The sequence below is a fragment of the Benincasa hispida genome, chromosome 2 (genome assembly GCF_027475165.1).
Source record: "Benincasa hispida cultivar pf3 chromosome 2, pf3_genome.v1.1, whole genome shotgun sequence".
Taxonomy (NCBI): domain Eukaryota; kingdom Viridiplantae; phylum Streptophyta; class Magnoliopsida; order Cucurbitales; family Cucurbitaceae; genus Benincasa; species Benincasa hispida.
In genome coordinates, this window is record NC_143479.1 from 23,673,698 (window position 1) to 23,689,369 (window position 15,672).

Genomic DNA, 15,672 nt, shown 5'->3' on the forward strand with positions numbered 1-15,672 from the left:
GTTTTTTCACTTTTTAATTACAAGTTTAGTCATTAATGTTGAACTTTGAAGAATATATCAATTTAAATCCTAGATTAAAAATGACATCAATTTAAACTTTAAATTTTGGGGTTGTATCAATTTAAACTTTAAATTTTGAGATTTATACCAATTTTAAATCTGAAACTAATAATTATATCAATTTAAACTCTGAAATTTCATAGATGTATTAATTTAAACCCTGAACTTTCATAAATATAACGATTTAAACCTTGAACATTTATAAGTGTATCCAAATAAAACATAATGATAGGTTTAAGTTGACATAATTATGAAAATTCATGATTTAAATTGATACACCTATAAAAATTCATTGTTTAAATTGATATAAATCTCAAAAATCAAAATTTAAATTGATACAATTATTATATTATGATTTAAATTGATACAATATCAAGTTTTAGAAATAAATTAATATTTACCTTAATGATAAAAATTTATCATACACAAATTTGTAAAATTAAGAATTTTTTTTTTTTTTTTTTTGTTTAGCACAATAATTAAATAGACCGAACTTTGACATTTAGATATTAATCTTTTAAAAATCAAATACTAAAGACAAGTTTGATTTGACTTTTTAAATGTTTAATAATATTTTTTCACTTAGAAATACTTGTAAATGAAAAGTCAATTTCAAAAGGCTCTATATTCATAACAAGAATCCAAGTTTCCACCTTATATTTTAAAATTAATTATTATTATTATTTTGATGAGGTAATTGATAGAACCATTAACCATTCAAGTTTTAATATATATTTGTAAGAGTTTAGCATTTAAAATTTAGTCTAGTGTATTAAATTTCGTTGACATGTCGCCATTTTTATTGATATTTTCACACGTTTATAAATTCAACATAGACATAAAGGATAAATTGATATTTTTATTGTATCATAAAAAATTTCACGAAACAAAAAGAAAAAGACATAACAGAATGTAGTATAATTTAATATAAATGATAAGTATTTGATCTTCTAAACAAAGATGGGATCTTTTATTATATTAATATATTGTATTCAAATACAGCAAAATATCATTTTCTAATGGTAATAGACACTAAAAGAATACTAGCACTTATCATAATAGGTATTCATAAATGTCTATTAATGTTTGTCACTGTCTATCAATAATAAACAATGAAAATTTTCTATATATGTAAATATTTTCATTTTTATTAGTTTTGTCATTACCCTGTATTAATTTAAATATATATATATATATTTCTTTTTTTAATTAATTCAACAACTTCAAATAGGGGTGTTCATGGGTTGGGTTGGGTTGAAATAGACTCAACCCAAATGTTCGGGTTGTAAATTTTTTCAACCCAAATAACTCCTATTAAAAAATGAACCCAACCAACCTAACCATGAAATTTTTGGGTTCGGTTGGTTCGGGTTAATCGGGTCATTTATTTAAAATTTTGTTCTAAAAAGAAACAAAACGTAAATATATACAAATCTAATTTAATTATTTTCATATATTGAATTAAGATTAACTATTCAACTTCAATTTATATAGTGCAAATTTTTTTTCTAAATTGCAAATAAACTATTTTTAAGAGTTGTTGAAGAATAAATTATTAAAAAAATATTGAAATTAAATAAAATTAAAAATCAATATATGTATAAATAATTGTGTTAAGAAGTAACAAAAAAAAATATTTGTTTAAATTAATAATAAATTCGAGTTGGTTTGGGTTATATTAGGTGAATCTATGAACCAACCCAACCCATAAAATTTTCATTTATTTGAACCAAATCCAAACCCATATGAGTTGATAACCCAACCCAAACCGCATAGGTTAGATTGGATTGATCGCAGGTTATCGGATTTTTTGAACACCTCTACTTCAAACCTGTCGCAGACCAATCAAAATAGAATTGGTTTAATTAGAACAGAAGCAAAGGAAAGAAGTCCAAATGAAATGAACACGTTGAATAGGAATGGAAAAAGAGAAGAGAGAAAAGATAAGGCGAAAGTGAAGAGATGAAGAAAATGGTTGCGAGTGGGATTGAATTATAAGGTAAAAGAAGTTGGCCAAGTGTTGGAGGTTCAGAAAACAATGTGGGTAAGAAAAAAGGAACAACAGGGCAACTGGGTCGGCCAAAGACAGAGCATTGATACGGACATCTTAGACGTTTTTTGCCTCACTCTCCAACACTTTGTCCCCATCCTCATTCTTGTCCCACGCCCGCACGCACGACCCTTCTCCTTTTTAATCCCCTTCCTCTCCACCAACAAACCCACATCTCTCTCTCCAATTTCTATATTCAATCATCTTTGTTCTTTTCCTGTTACAGAATTCCTTCACTCTCTGCCCCTATGGCTATGGAGCTTCAACTGGGCCTTGCTTTAACCCCCACCAATCCCATCAAACCCTTCGACTTAAACACCCATCACAACAATCCCCACAATCCCCTTTGTTTTGATTTCGATTCTATCACTCACAAAAAGCGTTCTCGTGATTTCAACCACTCTGCGGCATTTCGTCGAACACTTCCTCTGCTTCTTTGGAACGACCATCCCAATGATGGCGATGACGACGACTCTAATGACCCTCATTCCGCCTCCTCTAATGATTCGTACGCTAATATCTCATACCCACTTTCTTTAATTTGGAATTTGATTTGATGGCTGAATTTTTGTTTGGTGTATTTAACAGAGACGAGGAGGAGGAACGGGAGAATGGGCTTGTGGGATGGCCGCCGCTTAAGAAGAGGAGAAAGAGTCTTTTCATGAAGAAACACGTCGGACGGGCGGCGGTGATTCGGCGTCCGATGGTGGAGAATGGCGGCGGCTTTTACAGAGGATTGAATTCGAATTATTCTCGATACGTGAAGGTGAAGATGGAGGGAGTAGGAATTGCTAGAAAGGTTGATTTGAGCCAACACCATTCTTTTGATGCGCTTAGAGCCACTTTGATGAACATGTTTGGTAAGCTTTTGTTTCTTATCCCAATGAATTTGAGAATGATTTTAAAATTATTTTTCTTTAATCATTCGAAAATTAATATTTTATTTTATTTTATTCTTTTAAACACATTTTCATATTATTGAAATGTTTAAAAGAATAATTTTGATCCTAAAATTTTCAGGACATTCATGATTTAGTGTGAACTTTCATTTGCAACCATGTAGTATATGTACTTTCAATTTTGAAAGGATTTTTCCCTTAAACTTTAATACCTAATCAATTAGCCTTTAGTTTTTTGTTTTTGTTTTAAAAAATTAAGCCTATTTTATTCTATTTTTTTTTTTATAATAATTGACATATTTTTTAATTATAAATGATTGAATTTTTAATCAATTTTAAAAATAAAAATAATTTTTTTTTTTTTCAAAATTTAACATAATTTTTTAAATTATTAATAAAAGAATAAATTTGGACATTAGAATTAATATTCATAGGCTTAATTTTAAAAAAAAAAAACAAAAAATCAAATGATTATTGAACATGAAAAAATTCTGTCAATTTTATGATTTTATGACATGAACCTTGTATCGAATCTCTAATAAATTTATGGTTTATTTATTCAAAAAATCTCGTTATAAACATTAATTTCTACTGTAAATACTAAATCTGACTTACTAAAACGGTTACTTAAACTAAAAGTGTTTTTCTTGGGTTGTTTGGTTAATAGATGAAACGGATTCCGACGATTACAGACTCACTTACCAGAATATCGATGGTGACTGGTTACTTGCCGAGAACGTAACTTGGAGGTAAAGCTAAACATCTCCACATTTTCATCAACATTGACATTTTAAATTTCGACGAAAATTTAAGTGAGGGTTTTTGGTTTTGACAGGAATTTCATCGGAATTGTTCAACGGATGAAACTGGAAAAGAAGTCTGGCTGACGAGGGGTTACCGGCGGTGGCGGTCAGAGAATCAGATGCTGTTCTAATTAAATAGATTTCTATCTTTTTAGTTTTTCTCATAGCACTTTAAGTTTTAATGATGACTGTATATTTATGGTATATGAAGAAACAGAAAACCTTAGGTATGAATCGGTTCTTACTTCTTGACCTGATTTGTTTTTGTTGGGTAAAAGATGTTACGGGAATTTAAAAATATGAATTAACATAAATGAAATTACAAAAGAAATATGCATAGGTTATTGTGTGTAAGCATTTAAATACTTTTGAGATTTGGTTTCTAGAGTCTTATTCTGTAGATCAAACTTACATAGGTTCAAAAATTACCTGTAGAATTTTATAGTCCAAATTTTGAAAAACATGTGCATTTAATCTCTAAATTTTAAAAAAGTGTTGTTTTAAAATATAGAAAAATAAACTAAAATATTTACAAAATATAGAAAAATTTCATAATGTATCAATGATAGACACTACTGATAGACTTCTATTAGTGTCTATCAATGACATTGATAGACACCGATAAAAGTCTATTAATGTTTATCATCAATAGATTCTGAAATTTTGCTATATTTTGCAAATGTTTTCAACAATTTTACCATTTAAAATAATTTTCCTTTTAAAAATATATCTTTTTAGTCCTTGAGTTGTTAAAAATATATATGATTAGTTTCTGAGTTTTTAAAATATATCTTTTTAGTCCTTGAATTCTTGAAAATACATTTAAAAGGTCGAAACATGGATTAAAAAGGTAATTTTTCCTAAATGATTTTAGATGGAAGATTCAACTTACCTATTTTAAAGATTGGGTTCATTTTAAGTGTATTGATTATTTATTGGGTTTTTTAGTCCAGGATTATTTATTGGTAAAGTTAAATGTTTAATGTCTAAACTAGCTGTTTGATTTTTTTAACTTTAAAAAATGTCAAACAACACTCTAGACTTTTAATAATTTGTTTCTCATGTGTTATCAACAAATTCAAAATTTATAAAAATCAGTTCATCTTTTAGATTTAAATTAGAATTTTATTATCAATGAAATTATGATATTTTAATTTATATCTAGTAATTAAATTTATAGTTTAACATTATTTAAATAATAATTGTGATGAAAATAATGAAAATAATTCCTTAGAAGTTGAAAATAAATAAGTGGTTAATCTCAATTTTTGTATCATGAATGTTTCTTTTTAAAAAAAAAAAAAAAAATTAAGAATGATATGCTAATGTTCGCCACCGTTCTGTAAATTTTAACTTGCGTGGTTATATAAGAAAACTCTAAATACTTTTTAAAATAATAAAAATCAAAATCTTTAAATTAGATGATTTGTACAGTAATATGAATTAAAATAATGTGATATACTTGCTAGAGATTGTGTTTCTATTTCTTATTTTCCTTTGTAATTGGATTAGATATTCCATTAAGAAAATTACCTTTTACTTAATTAACAAAGTAAAATAATGACCTAAAATATTAAAGAGGGAATAATTACGTACATGAACCACATTAATGATAATATAGATTTAAAATTAAATCTAATATATTCAATCCAAAATATCAAATTAACAAGTTATGGTAAATATAATCATATCGATACTTTAATATACTAATACGATGTTACAAGAATTCTAATCTATGATCTCTTTATTTTGATACCATGCTCAAAATGGTGGGTTAGTAAATTTTTTGAGAAATGTGAGGAATGATTGCACAAGCTGTCGTTTTAATAAATAACCAAAAAATAAAAATTCTTGAAATATAGCTAAATAGGTTTGATATTTAGATTTTTTTTCTGTGTCTTTTTAATTTTCTAACTTCCCTTAAATTTAGGAATCTATGTTTATTTATGTTTCTCCATTTAAAGATTAAAATATGTAGATTTTTTTTTTAAAAAAAAAAAAAAAATTACCTTTTTAGTTTCAGACGGTTGATTCACTGTCCGAAGGTGGTTAAATCTATCTTGAACACCAAATGTAAGGATGCGTTTGAAAAGAAGATTTTGGAAGAAGAATGGAAAAGATAAAGAAGTTTGAGCAATTGTAGAAATTGGAACAAAGATGGAAGATGAAAAGTTAGAAAGAAGAAGTAAGGAGAAATTTGGAGAACAAAGAAGATGGAAGATAGAACGCTTTCAAATAAAGGAGAGTTAAAAGGGAAATTGCTATTTTTGACCAAAAAAAAAGTGTCTTTAAAAAATAACATCTTTTTGAAAATGTCCAATAGTTGGACTTCAACTGAGGATCCTATGAAGTGAATGTACAATTCTGCCTCTAAACAAATGGTCATTCAATTGCCTTTAATACGAAGTCACCTAACTTATTTAACCTATTTTAAGTTAGAAACCTGAAACTTGAGTTTTACATTTTATTTTCATAAAAAAAGTTATACTTGAGGGTCCCAATTTGAGAGGAATATTTCCTTTTTTTAGGATCCCAATTTCAGAGGAACTATTTCTTTTTTCTTTTTGAGAGTTCTAAAAGATAGGAGTACGTTGTTTTCTAGCTTTTGTCATTGTATGATAAGCCTATTTAAAAACTACAATATGGAACCAAAAAATTATTTTTTTCCAGAAAGTTTGCACTACCAACAAAATCCTTACTCCTTTGTAAACAGCTTTTTGGAAAAATTTCGAATTCTTACTCCCTTTTCAAAGTTCTGAGAGGAAAATTGGAGAGAAAATTTTGAAATGCAATTTACTGGAACATGGTTGAATTTGGAGAAAAATGATAGTATTCAGTAATTTGCCTCGTAAAGTCAACTTTACGAGACAAAATTAATTTACAAAGATGTCTCATAAAGTTGACTTTGTCAACATTGTGGGAAATATCACATAACACCAACATTTTTTTTCTCAACCCACTTTCAACACCTGAGTTCTTCCAGAGTGATTTCTCGTAAAGTTGAATTGTGAACATTCTAGAAAAATTGTATAATTCTATTTTATTTCGAACCCACTTTATTCACAAAATTATAGAAGGTTGACTTGGTTTGGTCAACTTTCTTGTAAACTCTGACTTGGTTTGATCAACTTTCTCATAAAGCTGACTTAGTCAACCTTACGAGAAAATTCACAATATTATTTTTATTTCACCAATAAGTCCGCTTATAAGAATTTTATCTTCATTTGCAAAATGTCTTACGTGTTTGTTTGCTAAGGTGGTATTTGGAGTGAGGATGAACGAGACTACGCAAATGATAATCTAGAGGGTTTGGACATAAGATATGATATTAGGTTTGAGGACTTCTTGTTGGAGTTGTATAAGCTAAGTGGGATTGATCCAAACCTTCATGATCTCGTCATAAGATGTCTATACAATATTGGCTTCAGGGTTTCTACTTATTTGATATAAAATGATCATGAACTTAGTTTCCTTTTAAGTGGTCAGGATGCATGTAGGCCTCCTATCTATTTATCAATGAAGTCCAAACCTCTATATGACAACAGTGACTTAAAGAATCCTAGTTGCTCATACCAACCAAGCTTTCCATATAATTCAACCCAAGATTCTCCACCCCCTTATTACCCTACACAACCTTCCTTCGAACAAAGTTACCCATCAAGTTATACTGCATCACTAACCTCATTAGATAGTAATGTTGCCCTGTATAACCTATCTGATGATACTTTCTTTGCTTACCCATACAATCCTGAGGAATATGCTCCATCATCACCAAGGTATGGTGTGGATGATAATGTTGGTGTAGAAGCAAGGGTGGGGGGAAGGGAAAGGGATTTGGGAATAATGTAGGTGAAGAAAATGTGAATGAAGAGGAAAACAATAATGAAGACGATTCAGATTGCGAATGGGGATTACAAGAGGAATTGGATGATGACTCTGATGAACTAACCGAAGAGGATGACAGAGGCAATAGTGAAGATGGTGAATGTGATGACCATCAATGTGAGGTTGTTGAACTGAACTGTGAAAATACTGTTGTGGAAACTTGAAGCGCATGTACTGATATGTCCATGATTGTGTCAGGTCAGATGTTCATGCCTATGAGGAAGTCTTAAAGATTATGAACCCTGACACTATTTACGAACTAAAGCTTGATGATGACAGGTACTTCAAGTACATCTTAATGGCTTTGGGACCCTCAATTTGAGGTCTTTTTTAACTACGTAAGGCGTGTTTTAGTTGTTGATGGGCACACTTACGAGGTAAGCTTAAGGAAGTCATGTTAAGTGTGAATTATATGGATGGCAATGGTTATATATGTCCAATTGCGTTTTCCATCGTGGAAGGTGAAACGGATGACGTGTGGACATGGTTTTTTTATCGAGTTAAGTAGGTTGTTGTGGCTATAACAGAACTTGTCATTGTAGATTGTAAACCAAGTATTAGCAAGGCAATCCGTAGGGTATTTCCTTCTGCCTTCCACTATATCTGCATTCATCATATAAGTCTTAAATCTAATGAAACACTTCGGGAAGCAAGCTCTCATCCCCGAGTTTTTTCTAGCTACCAAGGCAGTCGTGAGACTACTTTTTGAGTACACTGGGGCTATACTTATGTCATTTAGAGAAGTACTTGAATACTTTGTTATTCTAAAGGATGCTAGAACCTTACCAATTACTAAATTTCTTGATCACATAAGGAGTTTGTTGCAAAACATCGGTGAAGAACGTATGCATCAAGTTGTCAAACTATGTTGTTAGATTACGCAGAGGGTATAGTGGTAGCAGTAGAGTTTAGGTCTAGAAGACATTTTGTTAAGTCAATCGAACTCCTTACCTTTGAAGTTTGTGATACTCACCTTGGTGGAGTAGTGGACCTGAATTCGCAAGTATGTAGTTGCAAGGATTTCGATTACTACGAAATTCCATGCTCTCACGTGACCACAACGTTCCGTTATCGGAACATTGATTCGTACACTCTTTGCTCTCCTACATACAACATATAGCCTATTTTTTGGATCAAACGCATATATAATTTTTTCCGTGGACTCAAGGTCGGAGTGGCGGCTGCCAGATGACTATGAGGACATCCAAATCTCGCCACCGATGCAGAGATTAGAATAGCGTCAGCATGAGAGGTTATTCATATCCAAAAATGTACTAGGTATGGTATGCGTGGTCACAATCGTGTAACTTGCCGACAATCGTTGATAGCAACATGAAGAAGAAAAAAAACCTTTTGCATTGTTTGTCAATTACAAATATTGAAACTAATGTACTGTGAGATATTAACATATAGAATATATGTGTTTAATTGTTTTACTTTTACCAATTTGAACAAAAATTAATGTATTCTAAACTATTAACATAAGAAGGAAAAAAAAACCACATTGTATATACTAGTAAAATGCTTTGTTCATAAATATTTGTACAGTAAACTGACATCTAAAGAATTCCATATTCAATTGGGTCAATGTAGACATATTAGATTCAGTTACAACATATTCAAAAAATTTAGCACAAGATAAATATTTGTACAGTAAACCGATTGTTTCGGGGCATCTGGGCTCCACTTCCCATAGCGTTAGTGGTAAGCTCTTGCATGCCCAATGTCACCCCCGCTCTATCAAGTAATGCGGGTACTATGGTCTGCATAACCTCTAAGTGGCCTTTCAATTCTAAGTGGGTAGACATTCTTTTGTGTGAATCCCAAACAACTAACCTTCCACGGACGAAGTCGATCTTCATTAGAATCCATTGTAATTTCAGTATATGTTATACGACATAAATACAATGCCAACTTTTTCCAACGGAATACAGTAGTCGGTTTGATCACCTTTAACATACTTCAGTATTGTGTTGTTTTTTTCCCATTCATATGTTATGTTTCGTTCGGGTCGTTTCCATTCAACGTATAGCCTGTTTGGTCGATGGAAGAAGTTCCATTCAAAGATATACTTGGTCAGGACAATATGGTAGCACCAAAACTATTCTAATTAAACAATATTAATAACTTACTGTAACGACTCGATCAGCTATGGTAAACTATATGTGATTTCAATCGGAGACTTGTCACTTAATATCTTATTCCGTAGGAGTATGAACAAAAGCTCAACAGTCTGCAATTAGAAAGTAAAAAATTTACGAAAAAACTTGGACACTTACTAAGACATAAATTAGTTGAGGTGGAAGTATGATTAGTTTACCTCGTCACTTATAAATGTGTGCGGGAAAAACAGAGTTATCCACAAGTATTTCTCCTTCATCGGTAGTACACACTATTAGAATTCGTGTCCTAAATCTCTTGTATTCTCGTAGTTTGAAAATATCTGTAAACAAATTGCTATCAATAACCTGAACACATATTTAAGTAATAACCTGAATATACTTTATCCTGGTGACACTACGGGTATGATCCACTTTGTAATTGTTACAATTGTTATAAAGTGTTACAGATGATTTGATCCTGATCTTTCATGTAGAGACATATGAACGGGGGTATCTTATACAAAAATTTTGTATAAGACTAGACAACGAAATGATTAGTCTCTCTTTATAACAACGTTGCTAAAAGAGACTTACATTTCACTAGGATGATCATAGGTGACTTGACCTTAATCTTGAGTGAGTTGTGAACTCCTACCTACGAAGGCGCTCCTTTGATTTGTATGTGTGAGAGTGGCCAGATTCGTCGACTCAATAAGCATACCATTTTGGAGATTCTTCTGAGTGGGAAGTTGGGAACTCAATTATACAAGATGGAATTCACCCATTCCCTTTATTAGGGCAAGTAGATGAATTGTTTTCTAAGGGCTGATTTCGATCTTGAACAATGAGGGCCTTCACCCTTTCACTGACTAGAGATGAGCCTAATTATAGTGGAATTATGAATAATTGTTCATTAGAGGGATTAGTGGTACTTAAGAAGTTAGATGTAACTATAGGGGCAAAACAGTAATTTTGGTCCAACTGTACTTACGAGCAATTTGTGAAGAGTTAACACATTGATGATTGGTTATATCCAATGAACATGGAAATATATTTATAATACAAAGAATGCAGCTATCAGTCTTTAATAGAGTGACAAAAAATTAATGAAAGTTGATTAATTTAATTAAAGAGATTAATTAATTAATCAAGTATCATTGAAGTTTCAATCTATAGGTCTATTAGGTCGCCTCGTTAACTCAATTAGGATTAATGAGAGTCAAATTAATTTTGGATTAATTTGAATTGTTCAAATTAATTAAATGAGATATAACTAATATAATGTATATGATATATTATAATATAAAGTTCTAATAAGATAAATAAATATATGAATATTATTCAAATATTAACTATATGAATATAATTCATATAAAAAATATAGGTTAAATTAATATGAATATGATTCATATTAACTCTACAGGTTACTTGAGAGAGATAATTATTTGAATATTATTCAAATATTAATTATATGAAAATGATTCATATAAAAATTATAGGTTAATACTATAGGTTATATGAGAGATTAATAAACCATAGATTATATGATATCTGATACTATATACACTATAGGTTATCTGATACCAATTGAAGAAACTCATGTGAGAAATATTGGGATTGGTGTCCTAATTCTCTCGGAGTCTCGTTGTTTATAATTTATACACATTGTTATGAATAAAATAAGAGTTATTTTATGGCATTTACTCATATCCAATAAACAAAGCTCCATGGTTATCGTATGTAAACTTAAGCATGTATATGAGATATACAAGTGGATCATGCCTTAAGTGATAACCTAAATAGGTCTGTAGTATAAGGATTATGGAGGGATTCCTGATCTTGGTGACACTATGGATACAACCCACTTTGTAGAGGTTTGCAAGTGTTGTGAACTACTACAAATGGTAGATCTTGACCATTCATGTAGAGACATGCGAGCGGGGGTGTCCTATACAAAGAGTTTGTATAAGACCGAACCACGAGATGATTCGTCTCTATATATAACGCTGTTGATACTGGAGACTTACATCTCACCTAAACGACCATAGGTGACATGACCTCAATCCTGAGTGTTTTGGGAACTCCTGCCTTTGAGGACGGTTCTTTGATTAGTATGGGTTAAAGTAGCCAGATTGCCAACTCAACATGCCTACCTTTTTGGAGACTTGTCTGATTTGGGAGCTGGGAACTTAATTACACAAGATGGAATTCACTTCTTCCCCAAAGCAAGGGTAAGTAGATAGATTGTTCCCTTAAAGGCTGATCCGGGGCTTAAACATAGTGGTTACAGCTTCTCTTTGGAAGAGAGGACTCAGTCATAGTAGGACTATGACTTATGTTCATTAGAGGAATTAGTGGTACTTAAGGAGTTAGATGTAACTACAAGGGCAGAACGGTTATTGGCGAGCTGTACTTACGAGCGATCTATGAAGGTTTATCGCACTATTTATTGGTTGATATAGACACATAATATCTATAGTAAGAAGAGTTCAGTTATCGGTCTTTAGTGGAGTGCCTAATAGTTAACGAATGGTGGATCCCATGACTAAAGAGTTTAATCAGTTATTCACATACCGTTGGAGCTTCGAGTTACGGGTCCATAAGGTTCCCTTGGTAGCTCAATGGATTCAAGTTGAGGATCAGTTCTTGGTATTGATTTAAAATGTTCAAATTGACAAGAGGTAATTCGATTATATATGATATAATCAGTGTGATGTATGAGATACATCAAATGGAGGATTAATGTGAATGAGAATTATATTAAGGACCATGGAATAGAAAAATAACAATGATTTATATGTTTCATGAGATGAAATATTAAAACTATAGGTTATAAATATGGTATGGTAAGTTGATTATCATGTATATTTATAATAATATTAATTATTGGATAATTATCTCTTTTTCTCTAATAACCAATTGAGTGGGAGGTTATTAGTGGTTTCATGGTAACCGTAAGATTAAAAGAAAAAATGTTTTCCTAAATTTAGAAGTTGTTGAAAGAGTTTCCATTCTCGGAAGTTCTCACGATGACTGTCAGGTAAATAATATTTACTAAACGACAGTTGAAGGAGAGACTATGTTTCTATACGATAGATACTCAGTTGGCCAATTAGCTAAACAACCGTGCAGTTTCTGCTAAACGATCGCATAGCGTTGTTAAATGATTGGGCATCGTCTATGTGATAGACTTTGATATCTCCCACTTGTTCAATCGTTTACACGATTGTTCTTCCTCCAGTCTCGTCCTCTAACCAAGTCCACATAGAGCCCACACTACTGGATTCTCACCAAGAATACCAAGATAGCCATTGTGGTGGTGTCATACTCAACTCGACATAGTTGAGGTTATTTGGAGGCCGTTCGTTGAGATCGTGGTGTTTGTGTGGTGGTTGTCAATTGTTCGTGATCTTGGAGATTGCTGAGTTCGAGCATTCGTGTGTTGCAATATTGGAGTCTTTTCGAGCATTCGTGATCAAGGGAGATTGAAGATGAGTCTTCAAAGGTATGTTATTCTTTCCCTTGATCGTAGTAAAGCATGCAGTAATGTCATTGTATGCATGATCAATATGTTTTCGTTTTGTGACTGTAATTGTTGTTGTTCAAATATGATTGAAATTCAAAACGATCATTCCACTGCTCATGGAAATCCTCATGTCCGATTTTCTTCAAGGAGAACCTTGAGCAAAAGCGGATCGACCAAATTCCATTAATTATCGAATATAAAGTTTACAGTAAACATACAACATATATGCATTTAAAGTTAAATTATAGCATGTTTTTTCAAGAAAATGGTTCAAGATACATTACCTTTGAAGAACCTTTTTCTTCACGAATCCCTCGAACAGGCACGAATCTCTTGAAGGCCTTATTCAACAAAACCTCGAACGGAAACCGGACACAATCACAACGGAGTCCTTGATATTCTCGGGGTGAGAACCCAGGAGTGGTGGGCTCTGACTATTTTGGTTTAAGGGAAAGTTTGTATGGAGTTGGTAGATTGAGAATTCTCTCAAGAACACAAGATCACAAAATAATTTTTCATAAAATAATAACCATCCCACTAAAATGGGTGGAGAAAAAAGATAGACTCTCTTTCCTATTATTCAAATAATAATAACATAATATAAATATATATGATAATTAACTTATCATATTATATTTATATTAAATTATATGTTATATCAAATATAACATATAACTTATAGTTTTAATAATGTATAACATACAATATAAACTATAGTTTCTTTTCTCTATTTTATGACATTTAATATAAATCATTTAATATAACATTTAGGTTATCACTTAAACATGATCCACTTGTATGTTTCAACATACATGTTTAAGTTATAAAGATAACCTCATATGTTAGTTCATTGGTTTGTGGTTAATGTAACTAAAATATCACATATTTTATAGACAAAGTGAATAAAATATCATATATTTTATTAATCACATTATGAGTTTGTTCATACATTGTTTACCATTTATAGAACCCTACGAGATTTAGGGCATCAACCTCAACAATCTCTCACTTCACCTAAAGCTAGTGGGTTGTACAATATAATAAAAATACAAGTACACAAATAATAAACTAGGGCATAAAACGCCCAGTACAATATCTCCCATTTGCCCTAGTCCAAACATGGCCTGTCCCATAGACCAATACTCTGCAGGTGACCTCAAACACTATAGCCGTGAGGGCCTTCGTAAACGGATCAATAACGTTGTGCTTCGAAGCTATCTTCATGACAATCACATCCCCTCGATGCACAATCTCTCGGATGAGATGATACTTCCGCTCTATGTGTTTGCCACACTTATGACTCCTAGGCTCTTGGGAATTAGCCACGACACCACTTTATCACAATAAAATGTGATGGGCTTTGACATATCTGGAACAACTTCCAGATCAGTCAAGAATCCCCTAAGCCAAACGGCTTCCTTAGCAGTTTCACAAGCCGCTACATACTCACCCTCCTAACCAAAATAGTCAGAGCCCACCACTTCTGGGTTCTCACCCTGAGAATACCAATGATTCACTATGGTAGTGTCTCTTTTTGGTTCGCGAAGTTCTTGAAGAAGGTCTTCAAGAAGTTGTGTTCGAGTTCATGACCGTTTAAGAGAATTACAAGAACAAAGGTTATTCAAAGGTAATATTTCTTGAACTCTTTTCTTTGTAAAAAGTATGCTGTAATTTGTTTGTGAATACATATCTTGTATGTTTACTGTAAATTTAGTTTTCAATAAAAATTGAATTTAGACAATTCGCTTCCGCTCAAGGATCTCTGTAAAACGAGTTCCTCCAGACTTAATCTTAATCCTGAGAGAGTTGCGAACTTCTACTCATAAAGGCAGTCCTTTGATTTGTATAAGTGAGAATGGCCAGCTGACTCAATAAGCCTACCATTTTGGAGATTCGTTTGAATGGAGAGTTGGGAACTCAACTATAGAAGATGAAATTCACTCACTTTGTTACGATAAGTAGATGAATTGCTTCTTTAAGGGCTGATTCCAGTCTTGAACAATAAGGGTCCTCGCCCTCTCAATGGCCAAATTGGAGTCTAGTTGTAGTAGGACTATGACTAATTGTTCATTAGAGGGATTAATGGCACTTAAGGAAATAAATGTAACTATAGAGGAAAAATGGTAATTTTGGCTCAATTGTACTTACGAGAAATTTGTGGACGGTCAACGCACTTTTGATTGGTAATATTCAATGAACATGGAAATATATCTATAGTTCCAAAACTGCAGCTATCAGTCTTTAGTGGAGTGACTGACAGTTAATGGATGTTGATTAATTAATTAAACTCTTTAATGAAATTAAGTCCATTAGGTCCCCTCGTTAACTCAATTAGGATTAAGAGAGT

General features: G+C 31.8%; 1 protein-coding gene across 1 annotated transcript; it reads left to right on the plus strand.

Annotated features, from left to right (window-relative positions):
* The first annotated feature begins 2,090 nt into the window (after positions 1–2,090).
* LOC120071242 (auxin-responsive protein IAA12-like) lies at positions 2,091–4,064 on the plus strand. Its single transcript, XM_039023399.2, has 4 exons — positions 2,091–2,618; positions 2,699–2,970; positions 3,677–3,758; positions 3,845–4,064. Exons 1-4 carry the CDS (start codon positions 2,359–2,361, stop codon positions 3,894–3,896), a joined length of 666 nt encoding a protein of 221 aa, XP_038879327.1. The 5' UTR covers positions 2,091–2,358; the 3' UTR covers positions 3,897–4,064.
* The last annotated feature ends 11,608 nt before the right edge of the window (positions 4,065–15,672 follow it).

Coding starts and splice junctions, on each gene's coding strand:
- LOC120071242 (XM_039023399.2), top strand. CDS start 2,359: ATGGCTATGGAGCTTCAACTGGGCCTTGCTTTAACCCCCACCAATCCC. Junction 2,619..2,698: donor TCCGCCTCCTCTAATGATTC/GTACGCTAATAT, acceptor TGTATTTAACAG/AGACGAGGAGGAGGAACGGG. Junction 3,759..3,844: donor GCCGAGAACGTAACTTGGAG/GTAAAGCTAAAC, acceptor TGGTTTTGACAG/GAATTTCATCGGAATTGTTC.